The sequence below is a fragment of the Bubalus bubalis genome, chromosome 18 (genome assembly GCF_019923935.1).
Source record: "Bubalus bubalis isolate 160015118507 breed Murrah chromosome 18, NDDB_SH_1, whole genome shotgun sequence".
Lineage (NCBI taxonomy): Eukaryota > Metazoa > Chordata > Mammalia > Artiodactyla > Bovidae > Bubalus > Bubalus bubalis.
This window is the reverse complement of record NC_059174.1, coordinates 46,996,608-47,011,492: the sequence shown is the minus strand read 5'-3', so window position 1 is coordinate 47,011,492 and position 14,885 is coordinate 46,996,608. Positions and strand designations below refer to the sequence as shown.

At 40.3% G+C, this 14,885-nt stretch overlaps 1 protein-coding gene across 1 annotated transcript in view; it reads right to left on the bottom strand.

The window, feature by feature from the left end:
* Positions 1-2,509: 2,509 nt before the first annotated feature.
* LOC123330255 (zinc finger protein 316) overlaps positions 2,510-14,885 on the bottom strand; it is a 42,641-nt gene continuing 30,265 nt past the window's right edge. The window contains exons 7-9 of the mRNA XM_045163213.1: positions 7,716-7,842; positions 6,175-6,270; positions 2,510-4,542 (exon numbers count right to left, since the gene is read on the bottom strand). Of these exons, the coding sequence (XP_045019148.1) occupies positions 3,572-4,542; positions 6,175-6,270; positions 7,716-7,842 (1,194 nt within the window). The 3' untranslated portion in view covers positions 2,510-3,571. The remainder of the gene's footprint in view (positions 4,543-6,174; positions 6,271-7,715; positions 7,843-14,885) is intronic.

The window sequence follows — 14,885 nt, the reverse complement described above, 5'->3', positions numbered from 1 at the left end:
ATGGGAACAGTGACAGACTTTATTTTGGGGGGCTCCAAAATCACTGCAGATGGTGACTGCAGCCATGAAATTAAAAGACACTTGCTCCTTGGAAGAAAAGCTATAACCAACCTAGATGGCATATTAAAAAGCAGAGACATTACTTTACCAATAAAGGTCTGTCTAGTTAAAGCTATGGTTTTTCCAGTAGTCATGTATGGATGTGAGAGTTGGACTATAAAGAAAGATGAGCCCCGAAGAATTGATGCTTTTGAACTGTGGTGTTAGAGAAGACTCTTGAGAGTCCCTTGGACTGCAAGGAGATCCAACCAGCCCATCCTAAAGGAAATCAGTCCTGAATATTCATTGGAAGGACAGATGCTGAAGCTGAATCTCCAATACTTTGGCCACCTGATGCAGAGAGCTGACTCATTGGAAAAGACCCTGATGCTGGGCAAGATTGAAGGCAGGAGAAAGGGACGACAGAGAATGAGATGGTTGGATGGCATTACTGATACAATGAACATGAGTTTGAGTAGGCTGTCTCTGGGAGTTGGTGATAGACAAGGAAGCCTGGCATGCTGAAGTCCATAGAGTCACAAAGAGTTGGACATGACTGACCAACTGAACTGAAATGTTAATAATATTACTTAATAGGATACAACATTTATGGAATAGGTAGTTTTACTTTATGTACATAAATTATACATACTGTTTTATACCTGGTTTGATTAGTTAACATTATCTCTTGGGAATTTTCCCATCTTGATACACAAAAATATTACAGATATTTCTGGTTTTGTTTTAAGCCTCATACTGTTTCATAGTAAAAATGAGCCATTATCTATCCACTCCTGTACTGGTGGATATTTAAATTATTTTCAATGCTTTGTTTTCAACGCTGTACTGAGCATTTAAAAAATGTTTACCTTTGTTCATTTATGTGATGTGTGACTATAGTTCTAGGTTGGAAATACTCACCCAAGAGCCTGTGAGTTTCAACTTTTAATGGGCACTGAGACTGTCTGTAAACATCCTATCCCAGAAGCCACCCATGAGGGTGTCCATTTCTACCACAGCTGCCAACACATGACACTCAAGACTGTTTGTGGCCCCTTGGACCATTTGTCTGCAATGAGAAAAATAGACTATGTTTTCCTCCCCTTCTTGTTGGCTGTTCTTTTCTTCTAGAACTTCTGTGAGATGAGAATACAGTAGATCTTCGGATTCCTCCATGACCTTCAGCTGTTGTTTCATACTTGCCATTTCCACTGTATCCGGCAAATTCCTCAGATCTATCTTCTTGTTCAACAAGTTCAACTTAAACTGTTTACTGTTCCATCCAGCTCACTTACTATACTGTTTTTATTTCAGTGATATCACTTTTTATTTCCAAGTTATTTTGTTGACCGTTTTTAAAGAAGTAATAACCTCTCACATGTCTGTGTAATTAGGCTCATTCTAACAGTCTGCCCTATTTGCTTTATTACCTCCACCCCTTGGTTTTATAAGTAACCAATTAAAAAGTTTTTATAGAACCTTTATTTATTTTTTGGCTGTGTTGGGTCTTTGATGCTGCATGCAGGCTTTCTCTAGTTGCGGCAACCAGGAGCTACTCCCTGGTTGTGGTGTATGGGCTTCTCATTGTGGTAGCTTCTTTTGTTGTGGAGCACGGACTCAGCGTGAGGGCTCTATAGCTGTGGGACACAGTCTTAGTTGTCCCACAGCCTGTGGAATCTTCCAAGACCAGAAAGTGAACCAGTGTCCCCTGCATTGGCAGGTGGACTCTTAACCACTGGTCCATCAGAGAAGTCCAGTATTCAAGTTTTTACTACAAGGTACTCTGGATGTTGCAAAAATAGTACAGAGAGTTTCTCTGTGTTGGCATCTTTCCCTAAATGTTAGCATCAGAAATAACCATAGTACAATTATCAAAAACAAAAAATGAACATTATACAACATGAGGTGGTTTTCTCCTAAAGATATCGCATGCCACAACTAAAGATCTCACATGCTACAAGGAAGACTGAAGATCCTGAGTGCCACAACTAAGACCCAGTGCAGTCAAGTAAAACAAAAAAAAAGAATAGATCTTAAAATATTGTATAGTCATACAATGAAATATTGTTTTGCCATAAAAAGAATGAAGTAGTAATATATGTTGCAATATAAATGAACCTTGAAAACATTATTCTAATAAAATGAAAGAAGCCAAGACATAAAAGGGCACATATTGTCTGATTCCTTTTATATGAAATGCCCAGAACAGGCAAATCTATAGAAACAGAAAGTAGATTAACGGTTGCCAGATGCTGGGGGAAGGGGAACATGAAGAATGACTGCTTAATAGTAACTGTGTTTCTTTTTGGCCTGATGAAAATATTCTGGAATCAGATAGTGGTGATGGTAATACAACCCTGTGAATGTATTAAAAATTATTGAATAATATACTTTGAAATGGTTAAAATGGTGAATTTTTTCTTATCTGAATTTTACCTTAATTAAAAAAAAAAGTTTTACATAGAGTGAGTCTTCGGAAAAAAATTTAAACAAGTCTTTATTTTTTGAAGATATAAAGATGACAAAATATCCTGGAATAGGATTTGCTTGTAAACTACTTCAGGGTGGAAGAGAGGAAACAAAATTCATCATGACTTGATTACTGAAGCTAGATGATGGGGACATGAGTATTTGTTACTGCTCTATTTCTGTATTTGCTTGAAATTTTCTAAGCCCAGTCTTTTAAAAGTTTTAAAATACCCATCAATTCTATTCCTAAGTATATACCCAGGAGGAATTAAAGTTTATGTCCACACAATGATATGTACCCAAATGCTCACAGCAGCTTTATTCATAACAATCAAAACCTGGAAAACCTAGAAATAGTCCAAATGTAAATGTCCATCAACAGGTGAATAGACAAACTCTGGTTCATTCATATAATGGAATACTACTCGGTAATAATATAAATGAACTTCTAAATACATGCAACAACATGGATGCAAACACTGAGTGAATCAAGTCCTATATGAAAGATTACATATTGTGTACTTTCAATTATATGATATTCTAGAACTTGCAAAATCAATCTATAGTTTTAGAAGTCAGGATAGTGATTGCCTTTGTGGGGCAGTGAGTGGAAAGGAGCACACAGAGATCTTCTGGGAGGGCTGGAAGTGTTCTTTCAATATTTCTCCATCTATCTAAGTGCTGTTGATGTGTCCTCTTTTATATATGAGAGCATGCTCAGTCACTCAGTCGTGTCCAACTTTAGCGAGTCATAGCCCGCCAGGCTCCTCTGTCCATAGGATTGTCTAGGCAAGAATACTGGAGTGGGTTGCCATTGCCTACTCCAGGGGATCTTCCCAACCCAGGGAACGAACCCGAGTCTTCTGTGTCTCCTGCACTGGCAGGCAGATTCTTTACCACTGAGCCACCTGGGAAGCCCCTTCTTTTCCGTATAAATACTAACAAATGCCATACATCATTAAGCCTGATCCATGTTGTGCACCTCAGCACTTATGCCCTGGCATTGGCCCTGCCCATGGAAGACACCTGCATGTGCAGAGCCCAATCCTGGAAGCCTCTCCCATCAGTGCACCTTCTGATGCATCTGCAGGTGGACTCTCTGACTGAAGCCCTTCCCACATATAGCACAGGGGTAGGGTTTCTCCCCTGTGTGCACCCTCTGGTGCCTCTTGAGGGCTGAGTGATGCCTGAAGTCCCTGCCACAAGCCGCACATCTGTAGGGCCGCTCACCCGTGTGGACTCTCCGGTGGATACCCAGGTCCTTGCTCCAGCTGAAGCACTTCCCACAGGCCTCGCACCGGAACGGCCTCTCTCCCGTGTGAACACGCTGGTGCAGGTAGAGGTTGGCTCTCTGGCTGAATCCCCGGCCGCATGTGTCGCACAGATAGGCCTTGTCTCCTGCATGGCCCTGCTGGTGTCGAGCCAGCGCAGAGCGTGAGGTGAAGCGCCTGTCACATACCTCACAAGCGTGGGGCTTCCTTCCTGTGTGGACACTCTGGTGGATCTGCAGGGCTGCCCTGCGGCTGAAGTCCTTTCCACACTCATGGCAGCTGAAGGGTTTCTCACCTGTGTGGATGCGCTGGTGGATGGAGAGGTTGGAGCTGCGACTGAAGTCCTTTCCGCACACACTGCATCTATAGGGCTTCTCACCTGTGTGCACTCGCCGATGGATGGACAAATTGGAGCTCCGGCTGAAGTCCTTCCCACATTCTTCACACGTGTGAGGTTTCTTTCCCATGTGCTCCTTCTTGTGCCTTCTCAGAGCAGATCCTGAGTGGAAGACTCCAGAATACTCCATACATCGGTAGGGCTCGTCTCCTGGGAGGAGCACAGGAAGGTTAAGGTCCGCTGTCCTTTCACTGAAGGCTTTTCCACACATGGCATATGGAGAAGGCTTCTCTCCAATATGGGTTTGCTGGTGAATTAGAAGGTTTCTGAGCTGGCTGAAGTCTTGGCCATGCTGGGGACAGTTATAGAGTTTTTCTCCTGGAGATACTGGCCAAGACAGGATCCCATCATTCTCATCCCTGACTCCTGGGACAAAGGAAATTAGATGATGAAAGTGAGCAGGGGGGGCTTCCCTGGTGGTCCAGTGGTTAAGAATTCACCCTGCAGTGTAGGGAACATGGGTTTGATCCCTGGTCTGGGAAGATCCCAAGTGCTGCAGAGCAACTAAGCCCTTGCACCACAACTACCGAGCCCATACTCTAGAGCTGGCAAGCTGCAACTACTGACCTGCATGCCTAGAGCCTGGGCTCTGCAACAAGAGAAGCAACTGCAGTGAGAAGCTTGTACACCACTACTAGAGAGTAGCCCTCACCTGCCACAACTAGACAAAGCCGGTGTATAGCAACAAAGATCCCACACAGCCAATAAATAGATAACAAATAAAAAATATATATTAAGGAGAAAAAAAAGAAAGTGAGCGGTGGTTTTGTCTAAGGCTGCACGGTGCTCCTGAACACTCTCAGACAGTAGTAGTCAGGCAAAGAAACTTCACTGAATAAAGAAGTGCCGCTGCTGGTCTCTGTCTTTCTTACTTTACATCTTCCATTTCTGCTTCAAAGGTATGGGGAAGATCATTGAGAACCTTTTCCTTAGTAGTTGCTGTTCAGTCACTAAGTTGGGTCCAGCTCTTTGTGACCCCATGACTGGCAGTATGCCAGGCTTCCCTGTCCTTCACCATCTCCCAGTTTGCTCAAACTCATGTACATTGAGCCATCCAACCATTTCATCCTCTATCACCCCCTTCTCCTCTTGCCCTCAATCTTCCCCAGCCTCAGGGTGTTTTCTAATGAGTCAGCTCTTCACATCAGGTGGCCAAAGTATTGGAGCTTCAGCTTCACCATCATCCTCCCCATGAATATTCAGGGTTGATTTCCTTTAGAACTGATTGATCTCCTTGCTGTCCAAGGGACTTTCAAGAGTCTTCTCCAGCACAATTCGAAAGCATCAATTCTTCAGCACTCAGCCTTCTTAATGGTCCAACTCTCACATCCATACATGATTACTGGAAAAACCATAGCTTTGACTATAGGGACCTTTGTCAGCAAAGTGATATCTTTGCTTTTTAATACACTGTCTAGGTTTGTCAGAGCTTTTCCTTAAAGAAATTAAATGTTACTAGAAACACCAAGTCAAATTCCATGAGCTAAAAAGCATAGTTATCAAAAAGTTAAAAATAGAACTTTCATATAAATATGGAGTGAACATCTGTCAAAAGTATTTTTTGTTAATATATTTATTTATTTGCAACAGGTCTTAGTTATGGCATGTGAACTCTTAGGTGTGGCATGTGGGATCCAGTTCCCCAACCAGGGACTAAACCTGGCCCCCGCCCCTGCATTGAGAGCACAAAGTCTTAGCCACTGGACCATCAGGGAAGTCTCTGTCAAAAGTTATAATGAGGAACCAATAAGATGGTAAGTTTGGTTCCAAAGGCATTTTGGAGTTTAGGCATTTAATGCTTAAAGTGTGTATATATATATATATATATTTATTTATCTATCTATTTATTTTTACCTCCAATCAAGTAAATATTTAGTATTTTCAATTAAATTATTGGCATAAAAAGTCAAATAATACATATTTTTAAAGTTGCTACCCACCCCTTCATGGATTCATAGGATTATTAATGGCATTTTCTCCTGGCTGACTGGTACTCACCTGAATAAGAGCTTCTTGGTATTGTTTCTTCCATCCACACATCATCTTCTTGTTCAAAATGGAAAATCATTTCTGGTTCAGACAGCAGATGCCCTGCTTGAGAGAAAAGACATGTTGATTAGGGCAATGTGGTATGGACAAGGACCCTCCCACAAGTCAAATCTTATCTTCTGGTATTTGTAAAAGGTGAATACAACATTGGGAAAGGTGAATAAAACCGTTAGGCATCAAAACCACATTTTATATTTTTGTATATTATATATATATACACACGTATACATATATATATATATACACACATATACATATACATACACACACACACACACACACACACACAGGCATGCAAACTCAGTAGCTCAGACATGGCCAACTCTTTGTGACCTCATGGACTGTATCCCACCAGGCTCCTCTCTCCACGGAATTTTCCTAGGGAGAATATTGGAGCTGGGTGCCATGCCCTTCGGGGTTCTTCCTGACCCAGGGATCGAACCTGAGTCTCTTGTGGCTCCTGCACTGGCTGGCGGATTCTTTATCACTGAGCCACCGGGAAATCCCATATATATATATATCCACACACACACACATACATATATAAATATATATACACAAAAACCGTAGAAGGCAATGGCACCCCACTCCAGTACTCTTGCCTGGAAAATCCCATGGATGGAGGAGCCTGGAAGGCTGCAGTCCATGGGGTCGCTGAGGGTCGGACATGACTGAGCGACTTCACTTTCACTTTTCACTTTCATGCATTGGAGAAGGAATGGCAACCCACTCCAGTGTTATTGCCTGGAGAATCCCAGGGACAGGGGAGCCTGGTGGGCTGCCGTCTATGGGGTCGCACAGAGTCGGACACGACTGAAGTGACTTAGCAGCAGCATACACAGAAACACACAAATAAACAAATAAATACATATTTTGCTTCTCAAAACAAAAAACTGTTCTAGGAGTTCCAGGGAACTTCAGCAAAGAGGCCTATTTGCAGTTTGTGTGTGTGCTAACTTGCTTCAGTTGTGTCCAACTCTTTGCGACCCTATGGAACCATAGCCCGTCAAGCTCCTCTGTCCATGGGATTATGCCCTCCTCCAGGAGATCTTCCCCACCCAGCGATCGAACCTGCATCTCTTACATCTCCTGCATTGGCAGGTAGGTTCTTTACTACTAGCGCCATGTGGGAAGCCCTATTTGCAATATACAACAGTAATAATTCTCAAAGGGTTGAACAGGCAGTAATGATTCTGTGCCCAAATTCAATATCCAGGTATCAAACCCAGGTCTCCTGCGCTGCAGGCAGATTCTTTACCATCTGAGCCACCAGGGAAGCCCTGTATTATCTCTTTAGTCTCCTTTAATTTGGATAGGAACTGGCATCTCCCGCCTTCATCCCAGGTATCTTAATGCTTTCTCAAATCTGATACCCACTACCATAAGGGATCAGGAATATGTGGACCGCTAAATGCAAATCCCCTCAGGATTTATTCCATACAACTGAACCAGCAGGAGATCAGGTGGGTTCTAGAAGATATGATTCTCACCCAAGGAGATGAGATTCCCAAAGTTCTCCAACATCACTTCTCGGTACAGGTGCCTCTGAGAAGGGTCCAGATGCTCCCACTCCTCCTCGGTAAAGTCGACAGCCACATCCTTGAATGTCACTAGCTCCTAAAAGAACAAACATGGTTATCCTCAGGTATACCTATCCCCACAGAGGAATGCAGCTGATGAGCACCAATGAATTCTGAAGTCTATATGTGGTCCTGGCAGTCTCCAGGGTCCTGAATCAGACTCACTTAGGTACACAACTATGCATCTGTTTGTATTATGTAGAATAGGGGGCCCCAACCTCTAGGATCTAATGCCTGATTATCTGAGGTGGAGCTGATGTAGTAATAATAGAAATAAAGTGCAATAAATGTAATGTTGCTTGAACCATCTTAAAATCATCCCCCACCCCTACACTGCACTGGTCCATGGAAAAACTGTCTTCCATGAAACAGGTCTCTGGTGCCAAAAAGACTGGGGACTGCTTATATAGAACATGGAAAAGATACAAGAGGCAGATTTAACAAAAAGAAAAAACAAAACTCTTCAGCCCTTAAAGTTTCTCTGGTAAGAAGAGTCAATTTCAACCAGAGCACATGAAAGGCTATATAATTCCAGAGGTGCTATCCACACAACAAATCTCAGTTTTGAGATATACTCAGGGAAGGGTCTGGAGAAAGAATCTAGGGTAGACTGGGGCCATGAGGGCAGGTACCCTGGAGAAAGCCAGGTACTAGCCTTGTGGGATGGTTAAAATGTGAATAGAGGAAAGTGGGGAGTTCCAGCTGGCAAGAAAAAGGAGTGGACAGTCGTGTGGGAAGGAGCAAGTCAAAGATCTAAAATAAGGACTCTGGTTAATGAGACATGTTATCTAGGAAACCTCCCTCTGATGATTATATACTAACAACGTTTATTTTGGACTCCGAATCCCCACTCACACATCCACAGTAGAAAGGTATACAAACTCTTGGTACAGTCACATGAAGGATTAATATTCAGTAGCAGTTCCCAAAGTGTGGTTCAGGGACCCATGAGGATCGCCAAGCTCCTGTCAGCGGTGTCTGTACAGTTAATATTATTTTCAATAATAATTCTAAGATATTATTGGGCTTATCCACTATCATTCTCTTACAGTTAAAGAGACGAATTTTTCAGAGGCTACATGATGTGCAATCTTGCAATAAAGAAACTGAGGAAGCAGGGGAGGAGCCAAGATGGCGGAGGAGTAGGACGGGGAGAACACTTTCTCCCCCACAAATTCATCAAAAGAGCATTTAAATGTCGAGTAAATTCCACAAAACAACTTCTGAATGCCGGCAGAGGACATCAGACACCCAGAAAAGCAACCCAACTCTTCGAAAGGAGAGAGAAGAAATACAGCTCCATCCACCAGAACATCGACACAAGCTTCCCTAACCAGGAAACCTTGACAAGCCACCTGTACAAACCCACACACAGCGAGGAAACGCCACAATAAAGAGAACTCCACAAACTGCCAGAATACAGAAAGGACACCCCAAACTCAGCAATTTAAACAAGATGAAGAGACAGAGGAATACCCAGCAGATAAAGGAACAGGATAAATGCCCACCAAACCAAACAAAAGAGGAAGAGATAGGGAATCTACCTGATAAAGAATTCCGAATAATGATAGTGAAATTGATCCAAAATCTTGAAATTAAAATGGAATCACAGATAAATAGCCTGGAGGCAAGGATTGAGAAGATGCAAGAAAGGTTTAACAAGGACTTAGAAGAAATAAAAAAGAGTCAATATATAATGAATAATGCAATAAGTGAAATTAAAAGCACTCTGGAGGCAACAAATAGTAGAATAACAGAGGCAGAAGATAGGATTAGTGAATTAGAAGATAGAATAGTAGAAATAAATGAATCAGAGAGGATAAAAGAAAAACGAATTAAAAGAAATGAGGACAATCTCAGAGACCTCCAGGACAATATTAAACGCTACAACATTCGCATCATAGGGGTCCCAGAAGAAGAAGACAAAAAGAAAGGCCATGAGAAAATACTTGAGGAGATAATAGTTGAAAACTTCCCTAAAATGGGGAAGGAAATAATCACCCAAGTCCAAGAAACCCAGAGAGTCCCAAACGGGATAAACCCAAGGCGAAACACCCCAAGACACATATTAATCAAATTAACAAAGATCAAACACAAAGAACAAATATTAAAAGCAGCAAGGGAAAAACAACAAATAACACACAAGGGAATACCCATAAGGATAACAGCTCATCTTTCAATACAAACTCTTCAAGCCAGGAGGGAATGGCAAGACATACTTAAAATGATGAAAGAAAATAACCTACAGCACAGATTATTGTACCCAGCAAGGATCTCATTCAAGTATGAAGGAGAAATCAAAAGCTTTTCAGACAAGCAAAAGCTGAGAGAATTCTGCACCACCAAACCAGCTCTCCAACAAATACTTAAGGATATTCTCTAGACAGGAAACACAAAAACGGTGTATAAATTCGAACCCAAAGCAATAAAGTAAATGGCAACGGGATCATACTTATCAGTAATTACCTTAAACGTAAATGGGTTGAATGCCCAAGCAAAAGACAAAGACTGGCTGAATGGATACGAAAACAAGACCCCTACATATGTTGTCTACAAGAGACCCACCTCAAAACAGGGGACACATACAGACTGAAAGTGAAGGGCTGGAAAAAGATTTTCCATGCAAATAGGGACCAAAAGAAAGCAGGCGTAGCAATACTCATATCAGATAAAATAGACTTTAAAACAAAGGCTGTGAAAAGAGACAAAGAAGGTCACTACATAATGATCAAAGGATCAATCCAAGAAGAAGATATAACAATTATAAATATATATGCACCCAACACGGGAGCACTGCAGTATGTAAGACAAATGCTAACAAGTATGAAAGGAGAAATTAACAATAACACAATAATAGTGGGAGACTTTAATACCCCACTCACACCTATGGATAGATCAACTAAACAGAAAATTAACAAGGAAACACAAACTTTAAACGATACAATAGACCAGTTAGACCTAATTGATATCTATAGGACATTTCATCCCAAAACAATGAATTTCACCTTTTTCTCAAGCGCACATGGAACCTTCTCCAGGACAGATCACATCCTGGGCCATAAAGCTAGCCTTGGTAAATTCAAAAAAATAGAAATCATTCCAAGCATCTTTTCTGACCACAATGCAGTAAGATTAGATCTCAATTACAGGAGAAAAACTATTAAAAATTCCAACATATGGAGGCTGAACAACACGCTGCTGAATAACCAACAAATCACAGAAGAAATCAAAAAAGAAATCAAAATTTGCATAGAAACGAATGAAAATGAAAACACAACAACCCAAAACCTGTGGGACACGGTAAAAGCAGTCCTAAGGGGAAAGTTCATAGCAATACAGGCACACCTCAAGAAACAAGAAAAAAGTCAAATAAATAACCTAACTCTACACCTAAAGCAACTAGAAAAGGAAGAAATGAAGAACCCTAGGGTTAGTAGAAGGAAAGAAATCTTAAAACTTAGAGCAGAAATAAATGCAAAAGAAACAAAAGAGATCATAGCAAAAATCAACAAAACCAAAAGCTGGTTTTTTGAAAGGATAAATAAAATTGACAAACCATTAGCCAGACTCATCAAGAAACAAAGGGAGAAAAATCAAATAAATAAAATTAGAAATGAAAATGGAGAGATCACAACAGACAACACAGAAATACCAAGGATCATAAGAGACTACTATCAACAATTATATGCCAATAAGATGGACAACGTGGAAGAAATGGACAAATTCTTAGAAAAGTACACTTCCAAAACTCGACCAGGAAGAAATAGAAAATCTTAACAGACCCATCACAAGCACGGAAATTGAAACTGTAATCAAAAATCTTCCAGCAAACAAAAGCCCAGGTCCAGATGGCTTCACAGCTGAATTCTACCAAAAATTTAGAGAAGAGCTAACACCTATCCTGCTCAAACTCTTCCAGAAAATTGCAGAGGATGGTAAACTTTCAAACTCATTCTATGAGGCCACCATCACCCTAATACCAAAACCTGACAAAGATCCCACAAAAAAAGAAAACTACAGGCCAATATCACTGATGAACATAGATGCAAAAATCCTTAACAAAATTCTAGCAATCAGAATCCAACAACACATTAAAAAGATCATACACCATGACCAAGTGGGCTTTATCTCAATAGATGCAGAGAAAGCCTTTGACAAAATTCAACATCCATTTATGATAAAAACTCTCCAGAAAGCAGGAATAGAAGGAACATACCTCAACATAATAAAGGCTATATATGACAAACCCACAGCAAACATTATCCTCAATGGTGAAAAATTGAAAGCATTTCCTTTAAAGTCAGGAACAAGACAAGGGTGCCCACTTTCACCATTACTATTCAACATAGTTTTGGAAGTTTTGGCCACAGCAATCAGAGCAAAAAAAGAAATAAAAGGAATCCAAATTGGAAAAGAAGAAGTAAAGCTCTCCTATTTGCAGATGACATGATCCTCTACATAGAAAACCCTAAAGACTCCACCAGAAAATTACTAGAACTAATCAATGACTATAGTAAAGTTGCAGGATATAAAATCAACACCCAGAAATCACTTGCATTCCTATACACTAATAATGAGAAAACAGAAAGAGAAATTAAGGAAACAATTCCATTCACCATTGCAACGGAAAGAATAAAATACTTAGGAATATATCTACCTAAAGAAACTAAAGACCTATATATAGAAAACTATAAAACACTGGTGAAAGAAATCAAAGAGGACACTAACAGATGGAGAAATATACCATGTTCATGGATCGGAAGAATCAATATAGTGAAAATGAGTATACTACCCAAAGCAATTTATAGATTCAATGCAATCCCTATCAAGCTACCAACGGTATTCTTCACAGAGCTAGAACAAATAATTTCACAATTTGTATGGAAATACAAAAAACCTCGAATAGCCAAAGCGATCTTGAGAAAGAAGAATGAGCTGGAGGAATCAACCTACCTGACTTCAGGCTCTACTACAAAGCCACAGTTATCAAGACAGTATGGTACTGGCACAAAGACAGAAATATAGATCAATGGAACAAAATAGAAAGCCCAGAGATAAATCCACGCACATATGGACACCTTATCTTTGACAAAGGAGGCAAGAATATACAATGGATTAAAGACAATCTCTTTAACAAGTGGTGCTGGGAAATCTCGTCAACCACTTGTAAAAGAATGAAACTAGAACACCTTCTAACACCATACACAAAAATGAACTCAAAATGGATTAAAGATCTAAACGTAAGACCAGAAACTATAAAACTCCTAGAGGAGAACATAGGCAAAACACTCTCTGACATACATCACAGCAGGATCCTCTATGACCCACCTCCCAGAATATTGGAAATAAAAGCAAAAATAAACAAATGGGACCTAATTAACCTTAAAAGCTTCTGCACATCAAAGGAAACTATTAGCAAGGTGAGAAGACAGCCTTCAGAATGGGAGAAGATAATAGCAAATGAAGCAACTGACAAACAACTAATCTCGAGAATATACAAGCAACTCCTACAGCTCAACTCCAGAAAAATAAATGACCCAATCAAAAAATGGGCCAAAGAACTAAATAGACATTTCTCCAAAGAAGACATACAGATGGTTAACAAACACATGAAAAGATGCTCAACATCACTCATTATCAGAGAAATGCAAATCAAAACCACTATGAGGTACCATTTCACACCAGTCAGAATGGCTGCGATCCAAAAGTCTACAAGTAATAAATGCTGGAGAGGGTGTGGAGAAAAGGGAACCCTCTTACACTGTTGGTGGGAATGCAAACTAGTACAGCCACTATGGAGAACAGTGTGGAGATTCCTTAAAAAACTGGAAATAGAACTGCCTTATGATCCAGCAATCCCACTGCTGGGCATACACACTGAGGAAACCAGAAGGGAAAGAGACACGTGTACCCCAATGTTCATCGCAGCACTGTTTATAATAGCCAGGACATGGAAGCAACCTAGATGTCCATCAGCAGATGAATGGATAAGAAAGCTGTGGTACATATACACAATGGAGTATTACTCAGCCATTAAAAAGAATACATTTGAATCAGTTCTAATGAGGTGGATGAAACTGGAGCCTATTATACAGAGTGAAGTAAGCCAGAAAGAAAAACACCAATACAGTATACTAACACATATATATGGAATTTAGAAAGATGGTAACAATAACCCTGTGTACGAGACAGCAAAAGAGACACTGATGTATAGAACAGTCTTATGGACTCTGTGGGAGAGGGAGAGGGTGGGAAGATTTGGGAGAATGGCATTGAAACATGTAAAATATCATGTATGAAACGAGTCGCCAGTCCAGGTTCGATGCACGATACTGGATGCTTGGGGCTGGTGCACTGGGACGACCCAGAGGGCTGGTATGGGGAGGGAGGAGGGAGGAGGGTTCAGGATGGGGAACACATGTATACCTGTGGTGGATTCGTTTTGATATTTGGCAAAACTAATACAATTATGTAAAGTTTAAAAATAAAATTAAAAAAAAAAAAGAAACTGAGGAAGCAGTTTTCTATTAAGGCAGACATTAAAGATGTTAGCAAAAATACAAAACATTTCCATTCTTTAAATTTTTTTTTGTTTGGAAAATAAGGTGTTTTTTTTTTTTAATGTGATATTAACTATAATGGATTAATTTTTGAATGGATTAATAAATACTTTAAAGTTTTGTTAGTTTGAACTTCTGATCTGGTAATATTGATAACCCACATAACAAAAGCCACTTTCAAAAGTGTAAAGGAGTCCTGATACCAAAAAGCTTTGGAAATTACTGCTCTACAAGAAACGAAAATAAACTATATATCCATGAAATAACACAGATCAATCTCACAACAAACACTGAGAAAAGACAGACACAGAAGAGTACTGTATGTATCCAGCTTCTATTTTAAAAGTTCAAAATCATACTAATCTACAGTATGAAAAGTCAGAATAGTGGCTATCATTATGGGGAAACACGGGTTCTTTCCTAGGGAGGGGTTTGTTCAGAGTATAAAGAGAAGACACAGAATGGCTATGAGGGGAAATCAAGGATGGTGCAAGGATCAGACAACAGAAGAGTGTCACAC